Source organism: Eschscholzia californica, unplaced genomic scaffold (genome assembly GCF_041429995.1).
Source record: "Eschscholzia californica isolate CP2 unplaced genomic scaffold, dmEscCali1.0.p SCAF_2, whole genome shotgun sequence".
NCBI lineage: Eukaryota > Viridiplantae > Streptophyta > Magnoliopsida > Ranunculales > Papaveraceae > Eschscholzia > Eschscholzia californica.
The window spans coordinates 56586827-56600530 of record NW_028238309.1 but is presented as its reverse complement, the minus strand read 5'-3'; the positions used below and the strand labels follow the sequence as shown (position 1 = coordinate 56600530).

The 13704-nt window shown below is 36.6% G+C and overlaps 2 protein-coding genes across 3 annotated transcripts; one reads left to right on the top strand and one right to left on the bottom strand.

The window, feature by feature from the left end:
- Positions 1–3843: 3843 nt before the first annotated feature.
- On the top strand, positions 3844–10840 carry LOC147559338 (uncharacterized). Of its 2 annotated transcripts, none has more exons than XM_086661214.1 (8): positions 3844–5149; positions 6240–6368; positions 6965–7102; positions 7953–8093; positions 9124–9177; positions 9805–9834; positions 10423–10518; positions 10611–10840. In XM_086661214.1, exons 1-8 carry the CDS (start codon positions 4919–4921, stop codon positions 10809–10811), a joined length of 1020 nt encoding a protein of 339 aa, XP_086517340.1. In that variant the 5' UTR covers positions 3844–4918; the 3' UTR covers positions 10812–10840. The 2 variants fall into 2 exon arrangements, with proteins under 2 accessions (XP_086517340.1, XP_086517341.1); XM_086661215.1 differs by having other exon boundaries at positions 4455–5149; positions 6240–6580.
- A 125-nt stretch (positions 10841–10965) lies between these two features.
- On the bottom strand, positions 10966–11829 carry LOC147559337 (histone H2AX). The gene is made up of 2 exons (XM_086661217.1): positions 11521–11829; positions 10966–11411 (listed from the first exon to the last, which is right to left on the bottom strand). Exons 1-2 carry the CDS (start codon positions 11716–11718, stop codon positions 11190–11192), a joined length of 420 nt encoding a protein of 139 aa, XP_086517343.1. The 5' UTR covers positions 11719–11829; the 3' UTR covers positions 10966–11189.
- Between the last annotated feature and the right edge of the window lie 1875 nt (positions 11830–13704).

Genomic DNA, 13704 nt, shown 5'->3' with positions numbered 1-13704 from the left:
CACCTGCATTATCATGCATAACCTTAGAAGAGATATGTGGATCTAGATCAATGAGATCATTACTATGATTCTCATGCTTCTCAACTTTCCCGAAGTCCTCAATAGTTTGATTTTCAAGAAAGACCACATCTCTACTTCTAATAATCTTCTTATCGACTGGATCCCATAACCTGTATCCGAATTTCTCATCTGCATACCCTAAAAAGATGCATTGCTTGGCTTTATCATCAAGCTTTGCTTTTTGATCTTTAGGTATATGCACAAAAGCCCTGCAACCAAACACCCTTAAGTGTTCATAACTGACTTCTTTCCCAGCCCACACTCTCTCAGCTACATCTCCATCTAATGGTGCTGAAGGTGATAAATTAATCAGATAACATGCAGTACGCATTGCCTCACCCCAGAAGCTTTTAGGCAATTTAGCTTCTGAGAGCATACATCTGATCCTCTCCACAATAGTGCGGTTCATGCGTTCTGCTACACCATTTTGTTGTGGAGTTTTGGGAACTGTCTGTTCATGTCGAATACCATGGGTTTTGCAATACTCTTCAAACGACCCGATGTATTCTCCTCCATTGTCAGTGCGAATGCACTTCAATGATTTTCCTGTCTCCCGTTCTACCATGTTGTGGAAATTCTTGAAAACTGCAAGTACCTGATCTTTGGTCTTTATGGCATATGCCCAAACTTTCCTGGAAGCATCATCTATAAAAGTAACGAAATACAAAGCACCACCAAGTGTTTTGACCTTTAAAGGTCCACAAACGTCAGAATAAACAAGCTCCAAAACACTGGATTTTCTTTCAGATGCATTCCTTTGAAAGGAAACTCTATGTTGCTTTCCTACTAAACAATGAGAACAAGTGTTTAAATTTATACCTTTTACGTTCGGTAAGTCTTGTCGTTTAGCAAGGATTTGAAGTCCTTTCTCGCTCATGTGCCCGAGTCTTCTATGCCAAAGATCAGTGGAAGAATCTTTTTCAACTGCATTCAATTCTCCTTTATACAGTTTTACTTGAGTCCTGTATAAAGTACAACACTTCTTCCCTCTTGCTATCACCATTGACCCTTTTGTGAGCTTCCACTTTCCATCACCAAAGTGACTGTGGTACCCTTCATCATCTAATACTCCGGTAGAGATTAGGTTATATCGAAGATCTGGTATATGCCTCACATTCTTAAGAATCAATGTACTCCCTGTGCTCGTCTCAATTTTCACTTCTCCAATTCCTACGATTTTTGAGAAACCTAAGTTTCCCATCCTGACTTTGCCAAGGTCACCAGTTCTGTAAGAGTTAAAGAAATCCTTACATGGAATAGCATGATACGAAGCACCTGAGTCAACCAACCATGTTGTTTCTGGTTCTGACTCAGTCATACTTAAGCAAGTGTCTCCACAACCTGAGAGTAAGATAATGTCATCACCTGAGGCAACTGCCGCAACATTATCTTGTTTTTCATCATCCTTTTTATTTTCCTTCTTTGGTTTCCTGCAATCACTCTTGTAATGACCCATTTTTCCACAACCAAAACATCTAACTTCTTTCTTTGGTTTTGATCTCCCCCTTGACTTATCACGGTTATGAGGTTTTCTACTTTTACCTCTCCCCCGTCTTTCTGTAACAAGTGCCTCTGAATGAGACTCGTCTGACGATGATTTCCTTCTTGTTTCTTCATTCAACAAACTACCTGTTACGTGATTCATACGCATTATGCCATCAGGAGCAGAATTGCTAAGAGACACCACCAATGTCTCCCAACTATCTGGTAAAGAATTTAGAAGAAGTAAGGCCTGCAAATCATCATCCAAAACTAACTTCATTGCAGAAAGCTGGTTTACTAGACTTTTCATCTCATTCAAGTGTTGAGCAATTGAGGTTCCTTCTTTATATTGTAATTTTCCTAGCTTTCTGAACAAGTAAGCCTTTTTGGCAGCTGTCTTCTGATCATACAATTCTTCTAATTTCCTCCATAGACTATAAGCGGAAGTCTCCGTCGATACATGATGAAAAACACTGGGTTCTACCCATTGTCGAATAAATCCAACACCTTGCGATCTAATACCTTCCAGTCTTCTTCATCTATCTTCATCGGTTTTGTACCGTGATTTTCAATGGGTGCAGCTAGGTCTTTGCAGTATAACAAAACTTCCATTTTTGCTTTCCACATCAAGTAGTTTTCTCCATCTAAACTAATCATTCGATTAGTATTCACTTCCATATTTCTGAACAATAAATCCAACCTTAGCTCTGGTACCACTTGTTGGACGATGCGAAAGTAAAAGTAGAGACACCAAGATTATTTAACGTGGCAAAAAACCCCTCCAAAGTAGAAGGTAAAAAACCACGGGACCTAGTCCAGAAATCTTCCACTATAATTAAATAATGGGTTACACAACTCTTCACCAAACCTATGGTGGATAAACTGAACAAAGAAACAAAGAAATGAAATCTCTTACTCCTTAGGATTTGAACAAATCCTAGATTCCTAAAGGTTGAAGAAGATAACCACAAACTAAATTGCTTCACAATATTAATAATCTTCTTTTCTTCAAACCAATATTCTGCTCTTTCAATCTCTCTTGAAAGAACCACTTCAGAAATCTCTCTTTCTCTGACTTCTCTTTGTTCTGGAAGTTGTTGTGTATAATCTCTTCCCTTTCATTCCCTTTTATAATGATAAATAGGGAGGTTTACCAAAAGAAATAGGAATTCCTTTTTAGGCTTGAAAAAATAGAAACTTCTATTTTTTTCCCCAAACAAGGAATAAGGGAAATCCTATTCCAACTAGGAGTCCTTTTATTATAAGGAGGGACCCCAACATGTTTTCCCTTTTGTTGTATTGGTATAAAGTGAAAAATCTAACGTCTATGTCAAAAATAGCGTTATAGACCATTTTCCTTGTTGCAATGAGAGTTCGGGACTTTGGACCAAAAGTCCATCTCAGACTCATAAATGTGTCTGAAATCTTCTCTCGGCAAAATATATGCGGGAGGTCCGCGGAGTGGAAATGACTTTTTTTTTTCGTGCTCCTTTTTAAATGACGCATGGGGAAAATGTTGTACTAGAAAATAACTTATTACGGACAAATATTATGTAGTATGATAGTTTATATTGGTTTACGAAGAATACGGGATTTTTAGAGAGAAAAAAAATCCTTAAAGACGGACGCAAGAGAAACAAAATTTTGTACAGTTATATATCAAAAGAGTCTTCAAAAGATGGTCTATGTAGTACTATGAAAGGGCAAACAAATTTGTCAAACGAAAAGCGGAATTAGTTTTAATACATGTAACAATTATTCTAGAGAGAAACTACAAATGAAGCTTATTCAGATAATAATATGCTCAATTTTTTTCGATTTGAGAAACTACCGATGAAGCTAAAAGTGGCATTAATGATGAACTAATAATAAAACCTTTCATTCTTTTTTCTAGCTCTCTAGCTCCCTAGCTCCTCCAAACTTTCTGAAAGGAAAATAAAGATAAAGAAAAAGAGGAATAATTAGAGAGCTTGTCAGAAGATATATCGGCGAAAAGTACCTAGGCTGCTAGTAGATAGTGGTCTAATTAAACGGGGTGGCAGAAAGTGGTTGTGTGCGGAGGCATGGCAAAAGGTGATTGCTACTGGTGGTGGTGGTTAGTAAAAGGTGGCGGTGAAGATGAAGATTAGGAGCTAAAATGCATTTGGTAGATTTTGAGACCTCAATATTATGTTGCCCCCACCCAAACTTCCCCCAACTTAGCCTAGATGCCCCAGAATATCTATAGTTTATGGGGTTTATTCCATTTTGGCCCTTTAAACATGATCAATTTACCAAGATGACTTCTTATAGATGATTTTCTTCTAAAATAATCTCTTAAACTACTTTTTCATCCCCTTTTTTTCTTGTTAACAATAGTTTTTTATGAAATTGTCGGTGTGCCTCGAACTCTTGATCTGTAAGGTAGAAGATTAAACTTTTTATCACTCCAACCAAGAGTTTGTTGGCTTTGTCAACAATAATTAGTGACATTTTTTTTTGTTACAAAGCTTTTCTATGGTTGACTTTGCCCTTATAAACATGACCTAACAATTAGTTAAAAAAACAAACATTTATAGCACCAAACATAGCAAATCGGTCATTTTTTTAGGGCATAAATAGTTGTAACCTAAGTTATAGTGCTCAAAAATAAAATTAAAAAGTTCACTAATTACTCCAAAATCCAACTGCCTATTTACACAGGACTCCCCCAAATTATTTTGTCTAGTATGAAACTAGTGATTCTAAATCCGGAAATGAAAACCCTAACCCTTAAAAACTAAACAATTCAAATTGTCCCAATCAGAACCTAAATAATTCATCCTAATTAAGGAACAAAGTTTTATTAGGAATTCTAAACTGTCCCCATCAAAAAATTGAAATAATTCATCCCACTTCAGGAACAACCATCTTCAGTTCTGATTGTTTTCAGTGAGAGAAAGTATAGAGAGAGAGAGAGAGAGAGAGAGAGAGAAAACCCATGATTTACATTCAACTCTTTTGAATTTGTAGTTAACCTAACTTATCTTTTTTCATTTTCATCATCATAAGTAATCAAGAAAAGGGTAATCTTATCTTCTTAGGTTTTAAATACAATACCTTGAAAGAAGAATCATTTATCTTATCTTGTTTCTTTTACAATTTTGTCTCAATTCTACTAGCATTGAATTAGAAGAAAAAAGCTATTTGATTTGATCTTTCACTTGATATATCTAGGGTTTCAACTTTCATTTTGCTGATATTTGTGGTTCAATTGTTTATCTTTTGTGTCTTTTTGTGGTGAAACTTGTATGGTTGATAGTAAATTGAATTGTATTTACTATAAAATCCAAACTTTAGGGACTAGGAATTCTTAAGTTCCATTTTGTGTACTTTTGTTTATTTCAATCTGGAAAGTATGGCTTTTCCTGTTTATCATAGTAGACTCTGTGTTCCGTTTCGGCCGGAAATTCAAATGTTCAAATCGGTGTATTGTGGTGATCGGAAAGAACCTGGTTCTTTACGTCGTCGAGTTCTTCGAAAGGTAGATAATGAGCTAAGGAAAGGGAATACAAAACTTGCACTTACACTCGTCAAGCAGTTGCAAGGGAAGCCTGGTGGTCTTTGTGGCTTCGGCGGAGCAAAACAGGTATACCGAATTTACTTCTATCGTTCATTATTTGGAATTTGGAAGTTTGGGTTTGAAGTTTCGAGTTCTCTTGTTTACCCTAGAAATTTAATGTTGTTGCTTGTTCTGGTACAAAAGATGCTAAATTAGTGGAGTAACGTCAAAAAGTAGTAGAAAGAAAAAAACTTTCGAGAAGTGGAAACAGAGAGATGCTCTTATAAAAGATAAGAGTACAAATGGAACCCATAATGAGTGGCATGGGCTTTCTTGACAGTGTTGGATTCCCCTTCACAAACTTTACTGTGCAGTTTGCATAATAATATTCGACGACCTTTGAGTGGAGAAGAGCCCAGGATGGGATACCATGATTCAATTACCAATCTGGTCAATTGTATAAGATTGATTCGTCACCTTTTACTCCACTTTCTTGTTGTTAAACCCTTATAAGTTTTGGGTTTTGGGTTTTTAATCTTCGGTTAAAGTTTGATTATATTTTCTGGCCGGAGACTGTTACTCCACTTTCTTGTTGTTAAACCTTTATAAGTTTTTGGGTTTGGGTTTTTAATCTTCGGTCAAAGTCTGATTATATTTTCTGCCGGAGACTGTTTCAGAATGGATTAAGAAAGAACGATCTTTTCCAGCTAAGAAAAGTGGGAGCTAAACAAAATCCATCTCATGGTTCTTCTGAATTAATTTCCTCTCACATCTGACCGAGAAGAAGCTAAACTGGCCAAATACCTTTCCAATTAGCTTGATTATTTGCTTTGTCACAGTTCTCGTTGACACTAACTTCGTTAAAAATGTGATGCTTCCTTTTCTCAGTAAAGAACCATTTTGTCCCAACATTAATACAGTAAGACATTTTAGCAAGACTTATTGATCCGTTTCGTAATAAGATCTTTCCTTGTCCTGATTTACTGTTTGATGCTTAGAATTAGCAATGAAATCGCTATTTGTTAATGAAATTAGCCGTCAATCACTTTTCCTTTTTTCTTCATTTTTTCTAGTATTTTATACTTTTAGCATCATTTCAGTGTCAGTTTCTAATGGGTCGGTGTTCAGGACCAATTGAGGTTTCCTTTTTCCAAACGTTCATAAATTAATGTTGTAGGTTCCTGTAAGACACTACAGCCTTGTTGAACTAGATCTGAATGGGATGGATATATCATCACTTCAACCACTCGTGAACTCGGTACTGGAGACAATTGAAAGAACTCTTCAGCTTACTGCACTTCAGTCGGTAACTTTTTTTTTATTGTACTTATTGCTATTGCTCTAATGGACAGTCTTAAAACTTTTTTTTCTCAAATCTCCTTTCTTTTTCTTGTACATAGATTTTCTTTTTTTTTTGTGATTGTTTTGAACCTATACAACTTAGAGGTCCATTCAAGTAATGCAGAGATCGATATGGATCTCTACACTGTAACTCACTCTGTTATGAAGTGTAACCAGGTACCAGATACTGTGCCTTCAATTGCAACACTGTTCCGAATTTCGAGTAACATAATCATGTAATTATATGGAGAGGAGATTTCCACCTATTTTCATCTTTCGGGCATTTTTGCTTGAATTTTGTGATCATATAGTATTGTGCCAGTCATACACTATATATTACTGTTTGGTGGTGGTTCCACTTTGAGCCAGTTTGACTTTTAGATGAAGTACTTATTTGCTTTTCTTACCCGGGAGCTCCTTTAAAAATCAGCTTTCTACTGCTTCGTGGAGTTGCTTTGTGTCATTATCGCGTCTAAATATGCATTTATATTTCGCTTCGCCTAATTACGGATCTCTAAAATATTAGATGCTAACCAAATGACCAAGTTTATTACCTCATAGGCATCTCTTGGAGGATTGGAGAGCTTGATGCATAAAAGAGTAGAGACTTTGCTGCCTGAAGGAAGAGTGGAGAATTTGATGCTTGATAAAACGCGGGATCATTTTCTTATTGAAGATTATCATAGTATGTGTATGCAAGTAAGACATGCCTTGTTTTTAATTACCTTACAAAGTCACCCGCTCCCTGGTTGTCAAAAGGCCATTACTGTTGTAAAATAAAATGGGAAAAAATAATTATCCATTTCTATCGAGAAATTCACCTACCTATTGTTGCTACAGACGGAAGGGGATTCAGGGCAGGTTCGTGATTTTCTTGTCTATGTTGGTTGTTTAGACATTACAGAAACGAACGCACTACTTTACAGAAAAAGACCATGCCCTAGATACTTCTCAAAATTTGACCCACAGTTGGTCTGTGAATGGTGAACAACCCCATGATATTATAATCATGGATCAATGAGACTGATTTATGTCATTCCATTGGTAGCAGAACAAACAAACTTACAGCAACAAGAGATTTGATTCCTACGGACTTTGTCATACGCGCCTGATTTTAAATTTAAAAATAAAATTGATGGGGTTAAAACACACGTGTTCACATAAATTAAAAATTGTTATTTAACAGTCGCAATATTCTTCTAATTATTTTTAATGCTTGAAACCTCTGCATATGTTTCCAGAGAAAGTATAACTGTATAAAACTAGTGCACTTACGAATGAAGACAAATGGAACATAAATAAATATTACAAAAATGAAACTGTGTATTTGTGAGCTACTAATTACTATATAATGTTCTAGTCCTAGGAGCAGAATTCGGGCATCCCTGTTAGATGTCTCTCCGAGGCGGCTACAGGAGATATATATTGTTTTTCTCAAAAATATCTGTTTTGGTTGGTGAAAGGCGGAAGCTATCCTATCCAAATTGAGACAACAAAACCTTGATAACTTTAAGTCATTGAAGTAATTGTTTGAGGTATTATTTTGCAGCATGAAGCTGGTCATTTCCTGATTGCATACTTACTCGGAGTACTTCCAAAAGGGTACTCAGTACCAAGTTTGGAATCTATGAGGAATGATGAGTTGGTAGGAGGAAGAGTAGACTTTGTGGGCTTAGAGTTTCTTAGAAGTGTAAGTTTCTGTTATCTCCTCTTTTTTTATTGGTCGGTTATGCTAATCAATTAGGAATTAATATCATATCTAAGCCGTAAATTACTCGTTTGGACTGCGTCCTTGATGAAGATCCCGACTAAGGATAAACTAACTCACCGAGGAATGATGTGGGTAAACCGTTGCCCCATGTGCAAGAACAACACAGAAAGTATACTGCATCTCCTACTATATTGTCCTGTGGCCGCTAGGGGCATTTGGGCTTTCTTTCTCAATTCCTTCGAAGTTCGTTGGGTTTTGCCAGGTCGGTTAACGATTTGCTGTTGCAGTGGGGAACCTTTAAATTTCCAAATCGGGGTAGAGCCATTTGAAAAGCCGTACCTCACGTCATCATGTGGAGTTTTTGGGCGACTAGGAATAAAGTTACCTATCTTCAAGGGGAGTCTGATCTCAAGTTCTTCAACTGTAAACTTGACTAGAAGGACCTTGTTTCTTTGGTCAAGGGGAAAGGAGTGCGCAAAATTCTAAACTCTCATGGAGTTTACGGTGTCTTGGGAAGCATTGACCATAACATTGTTGATTTTTGTGCACCGAGCGGGATTGCTTCCCTAGGGGATTGTTTGACCTCCTATAGCTTTTTATTAGACTCGTTCTCTAGGAGGATTGCCTCACCTCTTAGAGCCATTTCTTAGAGCTTGTACATTCTTCTTCTTTTATATTAGTTCAAAGTTCTAAACAAAAAAATAGTAATTTTTCACTTGCGTTTGTTAGATTTAGCTTTATCCAGAGACAGCTTGTTTACCTTCTTTTTTACAGCTTGAAGCTTAATGGTGATAACCACACGTTAGTGCTACCATTTTCATAGCTAACTATGTCATCTTGTTTATTGCTTAAAGTTGTGAGGTTTCGAGTTCATGTGCTGAAGTGAACTGCTTAAATATATAAAGTGTGCTTTGTAAAATGTAATGAGATAAACGGGAAATTTAAATCAATTTTGTATTGATCTTTCTATAATTTTGAATTAACAATTGTGGGTTCCTATATCTTGCAGGTTATTAGAAAGTCGCCAAATGAAAAGATTCATAGTAGGAAATCAACTCCTAGAGTAAGTACCTTTTTTTCTTTCAAGACTAAAATCCACTTCTAAGCAGGTTATTAGAAAGTCGCCAAATGAAAAGATTCTTTCAAGACTAAAATCCACTTAGAGCATCTCCAATGGGACACTCAATCTCTAACACTTAGAGTGCCACATAGATTTTTTGGAGTTTTTGTTAAAAAATCATCTCCAATGGAACACTTTATTAGACACTCTAATATGAGGTGGACACATTTATTATAAAGTGTCTAGAGATAGAAACTCTAAAATGAGAGTGTCTACTTGAGACTCTCTAAGTGTTACTTTTAATTTTCAACCAATAGAAAATCTTGCTTTTCAACTACTTTTTATCTATTGAATTGAAGAAGGACATGTGTATTAAGTATAGACACTTTATAGATGTCCATTGGAGACCAACAACAATTAGAGTGTCTCTATATTGACATTTAGGAAAGAGAATCTCTATTAGCCCTTGACAACTAGGATTTTTAGAGTGTTTGTAAGAGTGTCCCATTGGAGATGCTCTTATAAGCTAGGAATTCCTGCATACTGTGACAAACTATCATGAGCTTGTTAGAACAGAAAACATCAACGTTATCGATCAACTTGAACGAGCTTCTGTTTTGTCTAATGCAGGTAAATAATAGTGGACAGGTATCATCTAAGGTGAGAACCCACATTCATTCAATGTCATTATTTTGCCAACTCGTACTCTAGCCTGAGCTAGGCTGCAACTCCGTTAGAGATGCACTTGGTACAATTTTATTCGGGTTTCTTTTAGTTAGCGCGGGTCAATCTACCCTTAGGTTAGTCTACAAAACCTATATAATCAAAGGTGCACCTTTTACCCCACCCCACCCCCTCCTCTCAAAAGCTTTGTTTAACATTTCGACGCCGTTAAGGTCTATTTTAGTATGAAATAGTAAACTTTGGTGTTTAATCATTCAAATAAATACATTTTGTATGTGATGCTAATACATTATCGTCTGAGGGTCTATTGGACTAAGTTATTATGTGCATAATGTCAGTGGCCCAACCACCCCTCTCCCTTAATTTTATACTCATCTACCTCGCCCTTGTTTCGCCCCGACAACATTGATATAAGCTAGACCAGACCCACAATTCCTCTACAGAAATCTTCTCTTATATGTAATATGATTATGAAAACAAGATTGGATAATAATAATAAGATCCCTATGTTGTGGTTGAAAACTCTAATCACTTCAAATTTCGCTTTCCCTTTTGCCCTTGCAGAACCTGAACAGGTCCTCATGTGTAGCTCTTGGAGGTTTAGCAGCAGAGTATCTTTCATTTGGTTACTCGGAGGGAAGTTTTGACGATATTGAAAGGGTAAAGCATATATACATATATATATATAGTACATTCACTTGCCTAGATAGTGGAAGATTACTTATTCGCGATTACTTTCTTGTGTGAAACAGTTGGAGATGTTACTGAAGTCATTGGGTTACACAGAGAGAGAAATGAATAATCAGATCAAATGGGCTGTTCTAAATACTGTCTTAATTTTGAATCGGCATCACGATGCTAGAATTAAACTTGCAGAAGCCATGGCATTGGGAAGGTCCATTGGTTTCTGCATTAATACCATTGAAAATGCTTTGGATGGTAAAGAGATTTAATGGAAGGATTGTATCATTCTTTTATTTCATTCTTTATTCCTTCTTTATTCTTTTGAAGTTTTGAAAGATGTTCTTTAAGATGCTTCAATGATTTTCGACATGTGAGTATTTGGTACTAACGATATCATGGGGATAAATCGTGAACAGATGGGATATAGAATTTCAACATTCCATTAACTTCAAGCTTATCAAGTTTGAACAGAAAGGAAACCCTAACATTGATTATCTACATAAAAGAAGGTAAAACAGAGAATACCCTTCCCATATTCAAACTAAAACGAACCTAGAACCTAAAACCTAAAAATGTCACATGTGCTGAAAGATTCATATTACACCAAAAAACGATGGGAGTGAGAGCAAATTAAAATGGTGGAAACCCTAAAATTCTTGTGAAGCAGATCCAATTTCACCCTTTCCTTTACCAACTTTCTTGGGCAACAGATTCTGATGAATGTTAGGCAAAACCCCTCCATTAGCAATTGTAACAGATCCCAATAGCTTGCTTACTTCCTCATCGTTCCTCACTGCTAGTTGAATGTGCCTTGGAATTATTCTGGTCTTCTTGTTGTCTCTTGCTGCATTTCCTGCCAATTCCAAAACCTAATCCACCCCAAAAAAAAATCAATCAAAAATCACAAAATTTACCACCAAAATGATGAAAAATCACATATTTAGTGAGAGAAAATAGAGATTGAGGGATTAGACAGACCTCAGCGGCAAGGTATTCAAGAACAGCAGAGAGATAAACTGGAGCACCAGCACCGACACGCTGAGAGTATCTTCCAGCTTTGAGAAACCTAGCGATTCTTCCTACAGGAAATTGAAGACCAGCTTTTGAAGATCTTGAAACCGATTTGGATGATTTAGGTTTTCCACGACCACCCTTTGTTGTTGCTGTAGAACTCATTCTGAGATTTTGATCTTATTGAAAAACAAATGAAAAACTAAACCCTAATTGTTGAACCTTCAAGGGAACTGTGAACTCTGAGAATATGGATGAGAACTAAAATTTTTTAGGTTAAAAAGAAGTGAGAGGTTCCGGTGGTTTATATAGATTTTCTGATTTTTACAAGTTTCACGCGGATTGCCAGCGTGGCGTAATTTCAAATTCGGTTCGCGGGAAAAAATGTGGATTCAATTTTTTGGTGATTTTAAATTTCGCGCCATTAGAATGGCATTGAAAGATTTGAATTTCACACATTGAGTTTGAACGTCAGTTAAGTTTAGTCACCCCATGCCTAAATCTCTCCTTCTCTACGAAATTCCATTCAGACTACTATCTCTAAGAAATACCTCTCGAGTAAATTGAAAACCAACTAGAGTCCTCTCTCTAGAAAAATAACCGTTTTCTTGAGTAAATCTTCAAGTTGGCTTCTCCGGCGAAGGGAAGACCCTTCGCCGGATTCCTCTTTTTCTTTGTTCTAATAATAAATAACTTTTTAGAAGGGAAGAAGAAACTTTTCATGGGCATTACTCTAATTTCTTCTTCTTCTTCTTCGTCATGACTAGTGGTATTCTCAGCCCTCTTCTCAAACTAATTACTACTTCTCGAAACCTATCTTTCAAATTCAAACCCATTACTTATTTCATTGATCCTCCAAATCCCATAGGTGGATTTCTCTTATTACTCATTTTTCTTCATTCTCTCTTATAACAATCAATCAAAACTTTCTAATTCTCTTCTCTAAACTTTCAAAACTTTCTAATCCTCTTCTCTAAACTCTAAAGGGTTTTTAACAATGGCATCTGTGTTTTTATACCATGTTATTGGAGATCTAACCGTGGGTAAACCAGAGATGATTGAGTTTTAGAGAATGAAACGGTTGAATCTGCAATTTTGGCAATTGGGAAGTGTACAGAAGGTGGGATTCCTGTTTGGAAGAAGAAAACACAAATGGGTTTGATTGAGAATTCAGAAATGAGACAACAAAGATTTGTGGGTATTATTAATTCTCTTGATATTGTTTCATTTTGGCAAGAGAAGAATCAAGATATGGGGCAGTGGGTGGTAGCATTGACGGCGGTTCCCTGTGGTGGTGGTTCTCCGGTGATGGGGCCGGTTCTCCGACGATGAAGACGGTTTTCCGATGATGAAAACGGTTTTTCCAGTGACGGCGACGACTTTCCGATGAAGACTATGGTGGTTATTTTAGTATTTGTTTTTGTATTAGTATTACTTTTTGTCGGTCTTTAGGGTCTTTTCATTCGCGACCTTTAGGGTCTTCTCATTCACGACCTTTAGGGTCTTCTCATTCTCGACCTTTAGGGTCTTCTCATTCTCGACCTTTAGGGTCATTTTATTGAGTCTGTGTCTAGTACCATTTCTTTCTCTTCATGAGGCACTTTGCATTTAAAGGTATGTAACTCTCATGAAGTTTTCATAGGAGAGAAATAAAAATGATGTATCATCCATGTAAACAATGTGATTTTGTCACTTATTAATGGAAATGGTTCCCTTGGCTTCAAAAAAAAAAGTTTAGTCACCCCATGTAATATTAGGCCATTTGGCATCGTAAAAAGTCTCTAGAAATTAAATATTGAATTAGGTGTTGCAACTAAAAAAAATGAATTAGGTGTTGCAACAAAAGAAAATTTGAATTAGGTAACATGTTTCTCGAGATGTACTTGATTATTTTTCATCTCTTAATCTTCGTCTCTACCTCTCCTCCACCCAAGTTCGCAACTTCTGACCACCGATCTCTCTCTCCTCTCTCATCTCTCCTCTCTCTTATCTATCTTTCCTTCCCTCCCATCTCTCTCTCATTGTCTCTTTCTCACCTTGTCTCTCTCTCACTCACTTACTCTCTCGATCGCTCTCTCTGTCTCTCCTCTCTCCCTTTCCCCTATCTCCCCTCTCTATCTATCTATCTCTCCTTCCCTCCCATCTCTCTCA

What these genes read in the sequence shown, in the direction of transcription:
- LOC147559338 (XM_086661214.1), top strand. Translation starts at nt 4,919, where the DNA reads ATGGCTTTTCCTGTTTATCATAGTAGACTCTGTGTTCCGTTTCGGCCG. An exon ending in GCTTAGAGTTTCTTAGAAGT is followed by an intron (nt 8,094 to 9,123) that starts GTAAGTTTCTGT and finishes TATATCTTGCAG; the next exon opens with GTTATTAGAAAGTCGCCAAA. An exon ending in GTAGGAAATCAACTCCTAGA is followed by an intron (nt 9,178 to 9,804) that starts GTAAGTACCTTT and finishes TGTCTAATGCAG; the next exon opens with GTAAATAATAGTGGACAGGT.
- LOC147559337 (XM_086661217.1), bottom strand. Translation starts at nt 11,718, where the DNA reads ATGAGTTCTACAGCAACAACAAAGGGTGGTCGTGGAAAACCTAAATCA. An exon ending in TTGAATACCTTGCCGCTGAG is followed by an intron (nt 11,412 to 11,520) that starts GTCTGTCTAATC and finishes GGGGTGGATTAG; the next exon opens with GTTTTGGAATTGGCAGGAAA.